Source organism: Hermetia illucens, chromosome 3, assembly GCF_905115235.1.
Source record: "Hermetia illucens chromosome 3, iHerIll2.2.curated.20191125, whole genome shotgun sequence".
NCBI classification, from domain to species: domain Eukaryota; kingdom Metazoa; phylum Arthropoda; class Insecta; order Diptera; family Stratiomyidae; genus Hermetia; species Hermetia illucens.
The window spans coordinates 141,816,323-141,831,506 of record NC_051851.1 but is presented as its reverse complement, the minus strand read 5'-3'; the positions used below and the strand labels follow the sequence as shown (position 1 = coordinate 141,831,506).

Sequence of the window (15,184 nt, the reverse complement as noted above, 5' to 3'; positions counted from 1 at the left end):
CCGGTCCTTTTTAATTTTCTGGGATATTAATTACGATTACGAAAAAACCGTACATCAAACGGAATTATCTTATTCCAAAACATTGCAATGTTGTTGTCTTAAATAAATTAAAAGCAGAAATATAACATAACATATAAGGATCGAAAGCATTCTAAGAACTGTGTTGTTTGAGGCGTTTGAGAATTTTCTCAAAATATGATCTTCCAGTGTCCGGTTTGCACAGTATTGAGTTTATGTTATTAGCTTTTGTCTTGTATATCGTCGTCACTTCACACAGTACATGAGATTGATTAATCGTTCACAATGTGTCCATGTTATAGAAAAAAAAATCAAAAGAAAAGAGAAACGACCACAGTTCTGTCATTGTTCTCATTGATTAGCATTTTTAGTCAAGACATAGCAATATTCTTCACTAGCGTTGCAAAAATGATGTTCAAAAAAAATTATGCAAATATCAAAATTTGGTTGTTTTGTTTTGCGCAATTCCAATGAAATAAATAATCACTTGATGCGATGTGGAAAGCACTTATTCTAAAATCATGTCATTGAAGACTTAAAAAATATTTCGTATAAAATACTCTCAATATTTTCAAAAAAAAACAGGTAAATGCTTCCACTTTCGTTACATTTCTTTTCAATGCTGCTTGAGAAATGCTCAAATAACAACTTTTACACTTTCAAATAGACCTTAATTCACGAAGGAGGACTTGTACCCAAAACATTATACAAAATGAACAGCGAAGAAGAGGCACAAAATGGAGCACCGCCCCACGAGCATCATAATTTATACAAAACCGTAGATGTAAGACCTGGTTGTATACATGAGGTTGTGATTAAAAATAATGATCCCAAGAGTGTTCTTACGTGGGACTTTGATGTTATTAATAGTGATCTATACTTTACATTGTACCGGACGACAGCAGATTTACCAGCCAAAAATGGTATAGTATTTTATTGTGAAAATTGTCTATTATCTACAATACTAATAATTATTCGAATGTTAATTCTCTTTGAAGATTCATCTACATCGTTCTTTGACTTGTCGGGCTTTGAAGAAGGAAAGAATTATTTCCGCGAGGAACCATCTACAATATGTCGTCATAAAGAAAGTGTTCAGGTAAGCTGCCTTTTTAATATCCACATTCATGGGTGAAAAATTCCATAAAGCCAAAAGCATATTTCCTCCAGTTTTAACACAATACTATTACCTGCTTACAGAAATTAATTTCTGTTTGCAAAACACTCTGATCTACTAGGTTTTTAATTTTCGAATTTTAGTGATTTCCAGGCTATCTGTCTCCTGTTCACTCTTTTGTGAAGTCTAGGCAACCCACACAATCTCTTCCTTCTCTTTGTTATTTTTCCTCCATTTCATTTCTGATGAGACTGTTCTTCAGTTTCATTATCGTCGATACTTAATACTGTTCAAGTAATAAGCCGGGATAACGAGATCGAGACGCTGATGCTCAACCTAAATTCTTAGGCTAGAATAACTCTAAAGTAGTATTCTATGTATCATAGAACACTGGTCACCCTGTGCACTGAACTAAACTAACAAAAAAATTGAAGAAATTGGAATACAATTCGGCCAGGACCTTATTAACTACTAATGGGCCTAATTAAATTGAAATCATTTGGCTGGTCTGGAAGATATGAAATGTGGACGCATAAAAATCCGTACCCATACCTTTCTTATCAAGATGTCAAGCTGCAATAATTTAGGCTTGAAGTATCTTGACGAGTTGAACAACATCAACTGCTCTTAAAACCTGATTAGACTTTGCCGACGAAGAGCATAACGGCTGCACGGTATGATGCATCTTCCTTCCGGCATCCGTACAAACTGACATGTCTCATGACAAAGTGTCAGACCTCCACGGAAAAAAATGACTACAGAACGCAAAAAAATAGATGATAATTTTCCAATTGCAGTTATTGTACGTTGATCAACATATTTATGGCTAAAATTGCAACTCATATGGCTTTCTCCATGCAAATTTATAATTTTCCAAACCAAATTTTTAATATCCATAACCGAATTCATATTTTTTTCAACCTAATTTCATCAGGTCTACCACTGTTTAAACGGCTTGCACACAACTCTATGGTTTAGCTATCGAAATAAAGACTATTTCATTTGAAAAAGGCTCTAGAGCGCGAAGAAACAAACCAAGAGAAAATAACATGCTACTTCCTAAAGTTTCGCTTGAAACGAAAGATACAACTTTCGTGAAATCTCTTGTAAAATTAAACGAAAAAACATTTCCAGGATATTTAAATTCATGATATGGAAATGGGTTTTGTCATTGTTGAATCACACAAACTGTAGGATTTGTATGCATTGCGCAACCAAATTAGTTAGGACGAACGAAAAAGTAGTGCTATGTTTCGAGGGCAGACGCGTTCTTCATGCATCGCTTCTATCTGTTCCGACCAGCTGACGTGAACGCATCACAAAACAAGTACCCTACCATTGTGGTGTTTGGTGATTTCATTCTTCCCTCAGATTGTGCAGGAAAGATGCTAGCTCCGGTATGTTCTCTTAGACAAAGAATTCGCCAAGTATCCTCATTTCAGCGACTGATGTACTGATATATTCCGTTAATTTGTTTCTCGACTGAGAATGATCGGATTTTATGGGCTTAAATATTTTCAAGAACTGAAGCCGGGATTCCGGTGATCTGAAATATCAATGTTTATGCAATAGATCCTCGTATCGTACCTGATACCTCTACTCTGATGTATTTTACGACCTTGAATCGTTGACACGGTACACATTCGCGGGTTCAGTACATGATTTCTATGTTTAACAAGGTTTGCACTCAATGTAATGCACCACGTCGAAAATTCTCTTTCAAAGTGTCATTGGGACATATGCCCAAACATAGAGCCAGTAGACAATTGCATCGTACCGTTGAGCCGTAGTTCCTTCAAATACAACGAACCAAGTTCTTTTATCATGCACTGCAATTCGTTAGAGATGGCATAATACATCCTGACCAGAGCATCAGTGACCCCGCTATCCACACCAACTACACGGAGGATGTTGTTCGTATACTAGTCAATAAGATGCAGAAACCTCTATTGGCGTATTAAGCCGTAAATAGTTTCTAGTTCAGTCGTTTCGGCAGGTCGTGGTTCAAATGTATCATGACTAAATTTTTGGATACCAGTCAACTTAACTGCGGAAGAATACTTGAGACAATCCAGTTTAATAATCTCGACCAAGCACAATGTTGACGCCATTACCTCCTATAGGGTACCGTAGTTCTGTACTGTGCTACTGTAGTGTATTGTGAAGTTCTTTAATACACCTCAAGACCCAGATCCAATTAGATTGCCCGCACCACCGATCGGAGTGTCGGAGACTCATTTGGAAAGGAAATCTATTGGTTACCTGTCCCTGTTAACAACCTGTTTCAGCACGGAACCAGCCACAGGATCGAGGGATTTAGTAGATGCGCAACCCAGTTGCTGCTTCCACTCCTCGAAGGCGACCAATAGTGTGGATTGTCTTTTTTTACTCTGGCCGTGATTTTGTGTAGTGCTTTCTGTAAAAATGATTCTGCTGAAAAAAAAACCCTAGGAGTTTATCAAATTGAAACCCCGCATTTCGCCAATATATGTTAGCTTTAGGAAGTTAAGTATCAATCGCACTCTCACATCCAAGGTACGTGATCCTCGACCTTCCAAAACGCATTTCGATTTGTCACCACGAGGCGTTGAGGTTCGAAATTTTGATGTGTCAGTGATAAGCGTTAGCTGCGGATTTGATTTGATGAAAAAACGCACAACCACTTTTTATCTTTGTTCCCGTTTCAGGCACTGTTGTACTTCCTTTTTTTTCAAAGTTTCCAGTCTACGGAAAATTCTTTCGTCGCACGTTATCAGTTTTGTTATCCCGGGCTACGGAGTCACTGACGATCTAGTTTTTGAGGGCGTTGGGGTTGTGCTAGGACTAACAAATCCGACGAGTGTGGTGTGCGTTCCACCATAAGAGCCATTTTCTCAAATTTAGTATATTTGTTTGAAACAAGAATACCACACACACTCTCCGGCATCTTTTCAAGCTATGTAAATATGCTTGATTAGTTACCTACTTTGATCGCCGACCAGATTACAAATCCTTTGAAGGTATACTGATCGTTTTTCATCCCCAATCAACTATCCCCGCAGGAACTTCCGGTTTTATATTGTTTAACTAATATGAATATTCAACCAAATTGAAGTACCTCATAGGCGTGCCCCTTCAAAATGACCGAGAGATATCGAGAACCTTCGCAAGGCTTACATCTTGCGTAGCAGTGAAGTGAAAAAAGTCAAAACTTTAAATCTGTGAGAGTGAAAATATTTTTGTAATCTGTTCGTGGATCACGTCGGGGTAACGATTTTAGGACAGACTTTTTAAGCATTTATATACTTAAAATAAATGAATATATGTTTGTAGAAATTTCATTTGCATTTTTTTTTTGTTGAGGATGCTGGGAGTCCTGAGTGCGCACGCACTTGATGACGAACCGGACCACTTGGGAAGCAACTTACTTCCTCTCTTGTGATCCACGGACTCTTTTTGAATTAAACACCCAAGCTTTTCAAAAATCTCCACTAAAGGTTTCGTCCAGGGCATGTCGTGTTTGCGATTATATATAAATGGGGCGATTACCACCTGTCGCCATTTTCGGCCACGCTACTCCCAGGGCAGAGGTGAGACAGCGTCTGATGAGTTGTCTCTGACCTGGACGAAATCGTCAGTCAAGATTTCTTTCATTTGCATGTTAAATTTGCAGAATAGAAGATGTATATGCGACACATGAGAAAATTGAACTGAATAATCGAAAAAGTGCAGCTATTATTCATTTTATGGACAGAACACAAAGGAAATGGACTATATTTTCGATTCCCTTATTCTCTTTCTCAAGCTGAAATATGGTTCCGTAACTTCTCTGCCAATGCCAAATTTGGTTTCGAAAAAGTAGTTAAGTTTGAATAAAGTCGCCAAATTATTGAATAATTATCAAAGGAAGGGGTAGAACGCCACAAGATATTTGTGATTTATTAGATTTTTAAATCGATATTTCTATGTCAAAGAAGAGTCGATAAAATATTGTATTATAGAAGTGTTTTTGCCACTGACATCTTCCATTTTTATGGCAGATTTATGGTAGACCTACCAGAAATCGAGATCCATGATGATAATTTATAACAAAATTCCGCTTTCGAAACAAATTACTGTGGTTCATCCGGAGTATCCTTAAATAATTTTGATTCCCTTACCTTAAAATTTAATATTAATTACCCAATAATAATGCCGCTTATTGAATATTTTTGAAAAAAATCTATACGGAGTTTCGATGTCGGAAAGACTACTGTTTCATGACTGCCAACACAACTTTTAATTTCTTAAAAAGAATTGTCGCCTTTACACGGCTGAAATCACAATAACTCAAAACTCCGATAGCTAGAGCATTGGAATAAACGTTGAATCGTAGCTAGGACTTCACTCTAGAAAACATGAAATTTGTGAAAAGAGATTAAGCTGTGTAGAAATAATAGCTTTTTAAATACAAAAATTGTGTTCTCCTCGGCCAAAATTTTCCTCGAATTTTAACGTCCACAATGTACTATTTTTTTTTACTGTGATAACATTTTGTGAACATCAGTTTATCCTAAGTACTGTGTGTGGTAGTTATAGTAAGTTAAATGGAAATATCTGAATCCAAAAACGTAAAATAGGTAAAAAACCCAAACTCGCCAATAAAAGATAAAAAGTTCATTTTTATCATTTCCATCCAAAATGGGGTACTTTTTTGTGATTGGCTCCAAGAGGGAATTAGGAAATATTGGAATAAGGACTTTCAGTTTCAGAATAAGGACTTACAATGATCACAGTAATCACGGATGGAGTGAATCGTGAAGAATATTTTCAAAATTGATGGAATTTAAAAGCTTAGGCCGCAATCATTGGAGACCAACTTACAGGGCCTTATATTTTCTCAAACCGATTCGATGCCCTCTTAGGCATAGAAGCTCCTCAGATCGCCGTTATCAGGTTCGTAACTGAATGTCAGCGGCAGCACCGTCAGCCCCGGGAGTACCCTCCAGCACGACCTCACCTGCTCTCTCTCTTCGACAAATCTCTCAGTGTTCACCTTCGCGACGTTGTTGTCCCTATAACAACTGTCTGGTAAAGTAAAATTTGATTTCTAACATTATCGCGAAGAAAATATGAAAAAAAAAATAAAACTTTATCTTATGACATTGTCAAGTAAGAATTTTACTCAACTTTGTTGCCTGTTGCCTGCCGAAGCCACTATGACCCAAACTCTGTAATACTCAATCGTCCCTATACTTGTGGGGACTTCACACAGAGAAGCTCTCAAGTTTTGTACTATAATATAGACTAAGAATATAGACTGTTGGTTTTCCTTAAATAGCGCTGCCTCTTTTGGAGTGGTTAATAGTGTTAGCGTAATTTAAACTCCGTTCGCTTTAAAGCATCGATTTGCCGATCCACGATCTATTAAGTTATAAATGTCCGGACGCACTATTCTGTTGAGTTGATGACGTCGTTTTATCTAATTTGTCCTTTCTTTTTTGTGTTAAAAAATGTAGCAATCTTGCAATCAAGTTATATGTTTCTATGATTTCCAGGGTTCACATGTCATGAATTCAGCCGACACTTATGTTATGCATTGGTTCAGCCCAGCATCATCTTCATCGTCATCAGGACCTGCGCAACTTATGTATTTCTATGAAGTACTAAGCTCAGCTAACTACAAGGGATCCATGACTAGCTTGCAATCAGGATGTTCAGCACTCAGCGTTGCCAGCTCATGCCAATCACGATGATAATAAATGTGATTTTTAAGTTAAGCTATTTGCAATCCATTAATTTATCAATTACATCTTGCTTGTTTTCGGGCGGTTCGATTTCATATCACATGAAACAGAAAAGAATGTTTACATTAACTGGTAGAATATTGATGAAGGAGATATGTTTACACAGTCTCATTTGAATATTCTTTTGAAAGTAGACAATTTTTTAAAAATGATATAGTAGTCAATGGGTAGTTTAATAAGTTGTTAAACACAATATATTCTAGTTATATTATCAAATAATATACTATTTTAAATATAGTATTGTGAAAGAAACGAAAAGGTAATACTGATTCCGTTCGTAGCGATCTAGTGAGAGTAGCAATGGTGTGGGTAAAATATAAATTATAGTACATTCAAATATATGGTCGTTTTAACGATATTAGTTCCTGGCAAAACCACAATCTCATTCTAAAATGCTTCATAGGATGCATACATAAATATTAATGTAATGTTATGCAAATCTTAGATGTAGTGCACCAGGAATGTTTGTAATATCGACAAATTAGTAAATTAAGGAAAAGTTCTTATCGTTAATTTAGACTCTGAGCAAATTTTTTGCTACCACACAGTCACAAAAAACTGACAATACAATGTAACGTTCAAAAGCTAAATGAGTCTTGTAATCAGTAGCGTAGCGACTGAATCTGAAAGAGAAAGGCGTCATCACTTTCTCCTCACTAAGCGTAAACCATTCATTAAAGGCACTTCAAAGTAGAATGTTAGCTTTTCTAAGAAAAATTCATACTAATCAGAAATCAAATCAGACTTTATAGTTTTTTAGTTAGAACAAAACCCACGATCATAAACAGTAAAATAACTTCAGAAAAGTTTGGTTTGGTTTCCTGATTGTTACTGAAAGTAAATTGAACTATGGAAGAACATTCTCTTTTCAAAGCGATATATGTAGATTAAATAGGAGCATCAGAAACTCAAACAGTAGCTAATAACATTTTTTTGAATATGCTCACTGGAACGAAGCAAACAGAACCTCGAAAATTCAATATTTGTAGCAATTCCTACTTTTTCTGGTCGAATATTATTATCTAGAGACGTAGCTTCAAATCTGTAATGAAATTCCTATTTGAAATAGAGAATTCAATTAGTTTCAATAGAAATGCTTTCATTTAAAATTTAACTAAAGTATCTATTTCGTTCAAACCAGCACGCAATCGATCATATATTTAAATAATATTGTCACATCTCCATTTATCGCTGCCCGTGAAAAGCTGTGGTGTATGTAAGGAGATGTGGCTAATGACAATTTTGAGTGGAAATGTAAAATGAAGTCAAGTCCAATCTACGTGTTCGTTTTAACGAACTCGGTTGATGAAATAAAATTCATGAATCAAGTAAAAACTCTGGCCACCAAAATGTTTTATAAATTCATCCTAGACATGCACTCAAGAAATGCAAGAGCTCTATTTTCGTTTTTTTTTTTCAAATCCTTTTAAATAATTTCAAGTGCATTTCACACTATGGAAAAGCCTTTTTCAAATTGGTTTATTGTTTGTTTTTTTTGCATGTCATACGCAATTTACTCGGAAACGTAAATTGTGTGGCGTAGATATCTACTTTTGCGGGTATCACTGGGGCATAGTATGGCATAAACAAATTTTACATTGATTTTAACCGCTTTGTATCGCTATCGTTCAATGTGAGAATTGTTTTTCTGCATACTTGAGTGTAAGTCATATTTTTAGTGATCGTGTCCAAGTAGAACTTGTTTGGCGCAATTAAACAACATTTAGAAAGGATCAGACAAGATCAACCGGTTTGGAACAAATTCAATAAAACTTTCTCTTTCTACTTTCAACACACAATAGAAAAGATAATAAAACTTACGAATAAGTTCAAAACTTGAAAACGAGCTTCTTATGTGACGATAAAAATCAGACAAACTTATAGTGTTTTCGAAAAGTCCCAGGATTCGTCGCGTCTTAATAATAAAACATTAAGATTATCCAGGCATATATGGTGTGCGCTGCCGGTGATCAATATCGGATTGATTTTTGATTCTGACGGGCGAACTATCATTGATTGGCCATTCCTGAACTTTTTCATACAGCACTCGTCGTTTCGTCCCTGGACCATATTTCAGGTACCACGATTCGTCTCCAATCACCTTGACATTGAAATTTTCGCAGGTGAAAATTGGTTGTTCTTTTTGATCCAAAGTGAAAGTTTGTGGGACAAAACGTGCGCATATCTATTTATTTCTTATATAAAAACATTTAGGAGGACATTTGTCCCATTAGTGTCCTGATAGCTGAATGGTTGGATGGTGGTGGTGGATTCAAATCTCACTGGTGGCAGTAGAATTTGTATCGTGATTTGACGTCGCATACCAGTCGACTCAGCTGAGAATGAGTACCTGAGTCAAATCAGGGTAATAATCTTGGACGAGCACAATGCTGACCACATTGCCTCCTATAGGGTACTATATTCCTGTAGTGTACCGTTACGGTCTTGAATGAAGTGCTCTAACAAACTTCAAGGCCCTGATCCAATATGGATTGTTGCGCTAACGATTATTATTACTATTTGTCCCATTAGTACCTAGCACGTAATGTATATGCATATATTATGTCAGAATACTCGTGCTACTAACATTCAAATTCTTAGAATTTGCACTGAAGCGAAAACTTTGACTTATTATAAGTTTGTTGGTTATAGTTCAATTGACACCGAACTTGGCAGGATCATGCTATATATTATAGCCTATATTACTGCAATGATTATATGATGAACTTAAGAGGGGTTTTGCAATCAATTACTAAAAATTCTAGTGATATACTTCGTTAAAACAGATATCGTTATGAAGAGTGTTTCGAAGCCTACGCACCGTATAGTGGCAGTTTCCTATTTTTTTGCGATTTTTTGGATGGGTAGGTTCTAAGAACGGGTCCGTTAAACAATGACCATTTTGCAGCTCTCGCCCTCCTCTCTTATGCATTAAATGTCAGGACTAAGGCCAGCTTTAAAAAGTACTAACCGAGACCCCATATGACTAAAAAATTGAAAAACCCGTTTTTGCATGTAAAGATCCCCCGTTAATTCTACATAGAACGATGTGACTCATCGTATTCATGGGCATTCAGTTCCTACCTTCCCACCAAACTCGGTGTCAATCGATATATCCATTTCTGAGAAAAATGCGTGTGTCAGACAAACGGATGGTAAACCGAACTTAATAAGGTTTTGTGTAAAACCAAAAAACGAATTCTTCACTAATGTTTAATGGCTCTTCTAGAATCATTCGGCGATTTGATTTTAATTTTTTGCTTACATCCGCCCAACATTTTAATGTTGAGACTATAGATAGTCTAGTCCTTTATAATCTTCTGCCGGTTCTATTCTTGTTTTAACCTGGAAGCCCATCCAGAATTGACTCAAAACATCATCCCCATACACAGATATAATCATTTCGTACATTTCACCACCTCATGACGGGTTATTTTTTAAGAGTGTAGTGTGCTGTAACTTTTTGAATACACAGGTTAGCTGGTGAGAGATCCGAATATTCCTTTGCACTCGATTTTATCAGTAAAGTTGAAAATAAGTTTGAAGAATTTGTTCATTACTTTATTTCGAAACCCATCGATGTATGCAATACAGATAGTTCATTTGTATGAGACATATTCATATAAAATCGAGTGTAATCTAATCGTATCAATTAATATGTGATTCTGACTATAGTAAAATTTCAAACTCACGGAAGGCGTGAATGTATATAGAAGAAACGGGTTCAAATTATTATGCTTTGTCTATTCGAGAAGCAATGAAAAGGCAGAATTACATGCTGTTGAAATGACGTTCTGAAAATATTTTAAAAAATCAACGTTGTCGTCCGCCATGTTACCTTAAGTAAAGCCAAATTATGCATTGATTCAGGAAACAAATTATAAAAAGGTAACGAATTTTAAAGACAAAAGAAAAAGATCAATATGTTGTTATTTATTCGAGATATCAGTACAATTGAAATATGAAATTCGAACATTTATTTACATCTGTTCTATTTTACTAACAGATAAAGATATTTAGATGTTAACTTATCGGAATATGAAATTGCAAGTTTTCGAAGAGAAAAAAAATATAACAAAAACAAACGTAGTGGAGACGAAAGTGGAGTTAAAACAAATTGATTTTGTGAACTCAAATATAATGTGAATTGAACTGAAAAATAAATGAAGCTGCTACATGTTAGAAAACAATGAGTTTCATTTAACCGACTGTTTTTATACACAATACTTTTATCAACTTGACATAACTACAATGATGCGGCATGATGAGTATAGGTACCATAAACATTGACATTATTCAAAATATGAATTGTACAGAAAGTCGGAAGATTGAAAACCATCGTTTCATCATCAACATCAACGGCGTAACAACCGGTATCCGTTCTAGGCCTGCCTTAATAAGGAATCGTCCATCCTCATGTAGGGAGCCAAAAATTCTTCGGAGGATTCTTCTCTCAAACGCGGCGAAGAGTTCGCAATTTTTCTTAGTAAGAACCCAAGACCCCGAGGAATACATGAGGGCTGGCAAGATCATTGTCTTGCACACCTTAACCACCTTAGGCCAGTAGTTGGGTGGACTTAAAAAGGATCGTACTCCTTGCATTTACCTCAGCATTACGGATCACTTTCTCTAGGGCCAGTTTAAAGAGGACGTATGATAGGGCTTGTCGTAGACCGTTGTTGATGTCGAATGTTCTCGAGAGTGATCCTGCTGCTGTTATCTGGCTTTGCACATTGGTCAGGGTCAGCCTAGTCAGTCTTATTAATTTCGTTGGGATACCTCATGGTCGTGTACAGTTTTACCTGACTATGCTATCATAGGCGACTTTAAGAGATGGTGCAACTGATGTCCATATTCTAAAAGTTTTTCCACCGCTTGCCGCACAGAGAAAGCGTTTGAATCTGATATGTTGCTGATTTGCCTGGAGTGAAGCCTCTCCGGTATGAGCGAATGATGTTCTGGGCGTATGGGGCTACCCGGCCTAGCACGCTAACGGAGAATATCTTATAGATGGTACTCAGCAAAGTGATACCTCTATAATTGCTGCTCTGTGTGATATCTCCCTTTTTATGTATGAGACAGATAATGCCTCTTTACCAGTCGTACCAGTTCATCAAAGTAATCAACCCATCGCTCCAAGATGCCCATTCTGTCGGAAATCAGATTTCCCTTTTTGTCTCGCATCGAGCATCGAGTTGTGTAGGGCTTCATCCTGCTGACTTGTTGGTAAAACTGCCGCGCCCGGTGCGGTTGCTCCCTGCACTTTTCGAGATCACAGACCTGTAGGTTCTCCCAGGCTTCCTTTTTCCGTCTGTGAAGTCGCTTCTCCGCTCGCCGGAGATAAGTCTCTGCGCGTGGCCGCGTTTTTTTGAGAATGCAACTTTACTCGGTATGCAGCATTCTTCCGTTTCGTTACTAGCTTACATTCATCGTCAAACCAGCAGTTCCGACACTTTTTGCGGCTGGGGCCAAGTATCTTGGTGGCCGTATTTATGATAACGTTCTTCAAGTGATTATTCGCAGCCTTTCCCTTATGTTTTCAAAGCCGATAACAGCAGGTTTCATTTTCTGGCTGACTAAGAAACCTACTCTTAGCACATGGTTTACTGGATGGCTACTATAGTATATGGTGTAGTGACTCTTCTCCAGGAAAGCGGTCCCTGTCCAACGCATCCAGCAATGCTGTTAATCAGCCCTATATTGAGACAGGGTACCGGCTAGCTACTTGCTTGGCATCTCCACCTCTGTACAGGGAACGCAAGTGCCATGAGAAACTGCGCATATTGTTATTCCTTTTTCGTGGCTGGATTTGTCGTTGTGTAGTCAATCCAGTCCGAGGCTTCTTTTGTGGCTTCGTAATAGGTTGTTTTCCGTGTAGGGTTGTCAACCCTACGCAACCTCCAACCTGGAGAACCACTTGATACAAATTGTCCCGTTTTTAGGTACGGGAGACTCGCCTTCATCCTTCTCCGTCTGCAGATTTCCGTTAAGAAAGAGCTAATGCTACTGTTTGGATGTTGCTTTTTCTGGGCCATTGTACAGAATGCTTCCTCCATCATGTGTTGCTGGCATCGGTTGTGAGTTGGGCACCTTGAACGCTTGTTTAATAGTCGTTTCAAGAGAGACGATGGTTGCTTGGAGCCCCAGGAGTGGGTCCTCCTGGGACCTGTTTCGTAAAAGCACCTGCTCGAGAATCCTCGTGGAGCGTGAGTTTTGCTCCTTCATCAGAGGTAACTCCTTTTGAACTATGGGGTCATTTTTGGTAATTTCGTCATATATTCTGGAAGTCGCCAATAATGTTATCGAGCAAAGCGTAAACACATCCTAAAAAAATGTATACCCTTTTACGATAACCGAAGGTAAAATTGTACAAGGTCATGAGAGAATTCGGTATTCCGACGAAATTGGTCAAACTGACTGCGAGGCCAGATAAAAGCAGCAGGATTACTTTCGACATCAACAACAGTCTAAGACAAGGAGATGCCCTATCATGCGTCCTCTTTAACCTTTAACCTTTTTCCTGGCCGCTTTTGAAGTTCTATTATTCCAATTTAAAATTAAAATTCTTCTGCCACGGAAGGAAAATTTGTCCGTGTGATGCCCTGCTCTGCTTTGCTGCGCTACATGGCTAGGGAATTATTATTTTTTTCGGAAAAAAAAAAGAAAGAGGAGGAAAAAGAAGAAGGTGGCAAGTACGGATTGTGCCATGCATGTTTTTGTTTTTGGAGGTTGGAATATCGAAAATTGTAAGGATAAGAGATAATTGGTCGCCCGGGGAGAAAATTCAAGAATAGTAAGCTCCGCCGGATCAAAGCCACTGAAAGTGAATCGTGATTGTGTCGGACATATTCTGTTTTCCAATCGAGTGCAAGAGCAATCGTCGTAATTTTTCTTTCTTGTTCCCGGATTAGTGGGGATAAGTTGTGCGTTACTAGCAAATAAATGCGTCTTGCGCAGGAGAGCACCCGTACCACTTTGGAAAGTGTCCAGCAATTTACAACCGTAAACTCAACAAAAATCGGGAAATTCAACCCCCGTGAGGGATAGATCCGAAATTTTTATTCTACGTGTCAGCATTTGTCGCCGTTACGTTAGCCACCAAGATTCGTAAATATTACTTATTTACCACATTTATCACAAAAACAAGTGGAGAAAGTACGTCTTCAGAGGAGAGAATATATTTAAAAAAAATGAAAAGAGGATTAAAAAATGGTATAAGTAGGAAAGGAGGAATGTCGTTCTATAATAACGAAGCTACATCTAAGTACAAATAATTAAATAATATCACGAATTTAAATGGAAGAAGTGCAAGTCTATGAACAGGAGAAAATTAAAGATTTGAACATATTTTATTTGCGATACACCTACACATTTCTAGTCGAAGAAAGTTTTTCTGTTGTTTATAAGAATTTTAATATTAGAAATATGGTAATTATTGTTATGTTTTAAGCTCTGGAGTTCTTATTGTTCCCTTGCCCTCTTCCAGGTTCCCCCCATTATATTGGAAGCGGCAGGGAGCAAACGATTACGTTGGGGTGGGCCACCGCAGGGCCATCATATCAACTGGCCCCTCATGAAGAAGAAAAGAAGACAGGGGCCACTCGTTTGGCATTTGAGCTCCTTTGGAAATAAAATCTTCGGTGGTATCACTCCGCCTCGACACTTCACGTCTCTATTAGAGTAGTTTCCCCCTTGTGGGTTTTGTTGACCCCTGAGTCAAGGCACGTGATCAAATCTCTGTGTCCTGACAGGGAGATAATATGTGAGAACCAAAAATCGCGGCCCACATTTCGCCGAATTGCTAGCATTCGGGTTAGCTCCGGCAAGTGCCGTCCTGCTCCATATATTATCTCGCGCATTCGGTATTGACGACTGGCAAACTTGTTAGGAGAGTTCGACTGGTTGACAACTTTGGTGTCCGTATTGGTGCCAAGATGATGCATCGCTGGACTCTCATCCCAATCGAGTTGGTGTCCAAGGTGGGGCCACAGTTGTTGCCTCCGTAACAACTTTGAAACCGTTGGTAATTTCTCCTATCTAGGGTCGAAAATCACAACCGATAACAGCTATTACTATAAAATCTGCGCATTGTGATTGGCAGCCAACAGAGCCTATTTCAACTTACAAAAAAGTCTCACCACAAGCTCAAAGCTCTTACTGTACAAGACAATGATCTTGCCAGTCCTCATGTATTCCTCGGAGACTTGGATTCTTAGCAAGAAAAATTACGATCTCTTGGCCGCGTTCGAGAGAAGAATCCTCGGAAGAATTTTTGGCCCCCTAC

The 15,184-nt window shown here is 37.9% G+C and overlaps 1 protein-coding gene across 2 annotated transcripts in view; it reads left to right on the top strand.

The window, feature by feature from the left end:
- LOC119651236 (protein real-time) overlaps positions 1 to 9,294 on the top strand; it is a 74,693-nt gene extending 65,399 nt beyond the window's left edge. The window contains exons 6-8 of one of the 2 annotated variants that reach the window (XM_038054714.1): positions 686 to 941; positions 1,017 to 1,117; positions 6,652 to 9,294. In XM_038054714.1, the coding sequence (XP_037910642.1) occupies positions 686 to 941; positions 1,017 to 1,117; positions 6,652 to 6,849 (555 nt within the window). In that variant the 3' untranslated portion in view covers positions 6,850 to 9,294. The remainder of the gene's footprint in view (positions 1 to 685; positions 942 to 1,016; positions 1,118 to 6,651) is intronic. The other variant, XM_038054715.1, reaches the window with a different exon arrangement.
- Positions 9,295 to 15,184: the final 5,890 nt, after the last annotated feature.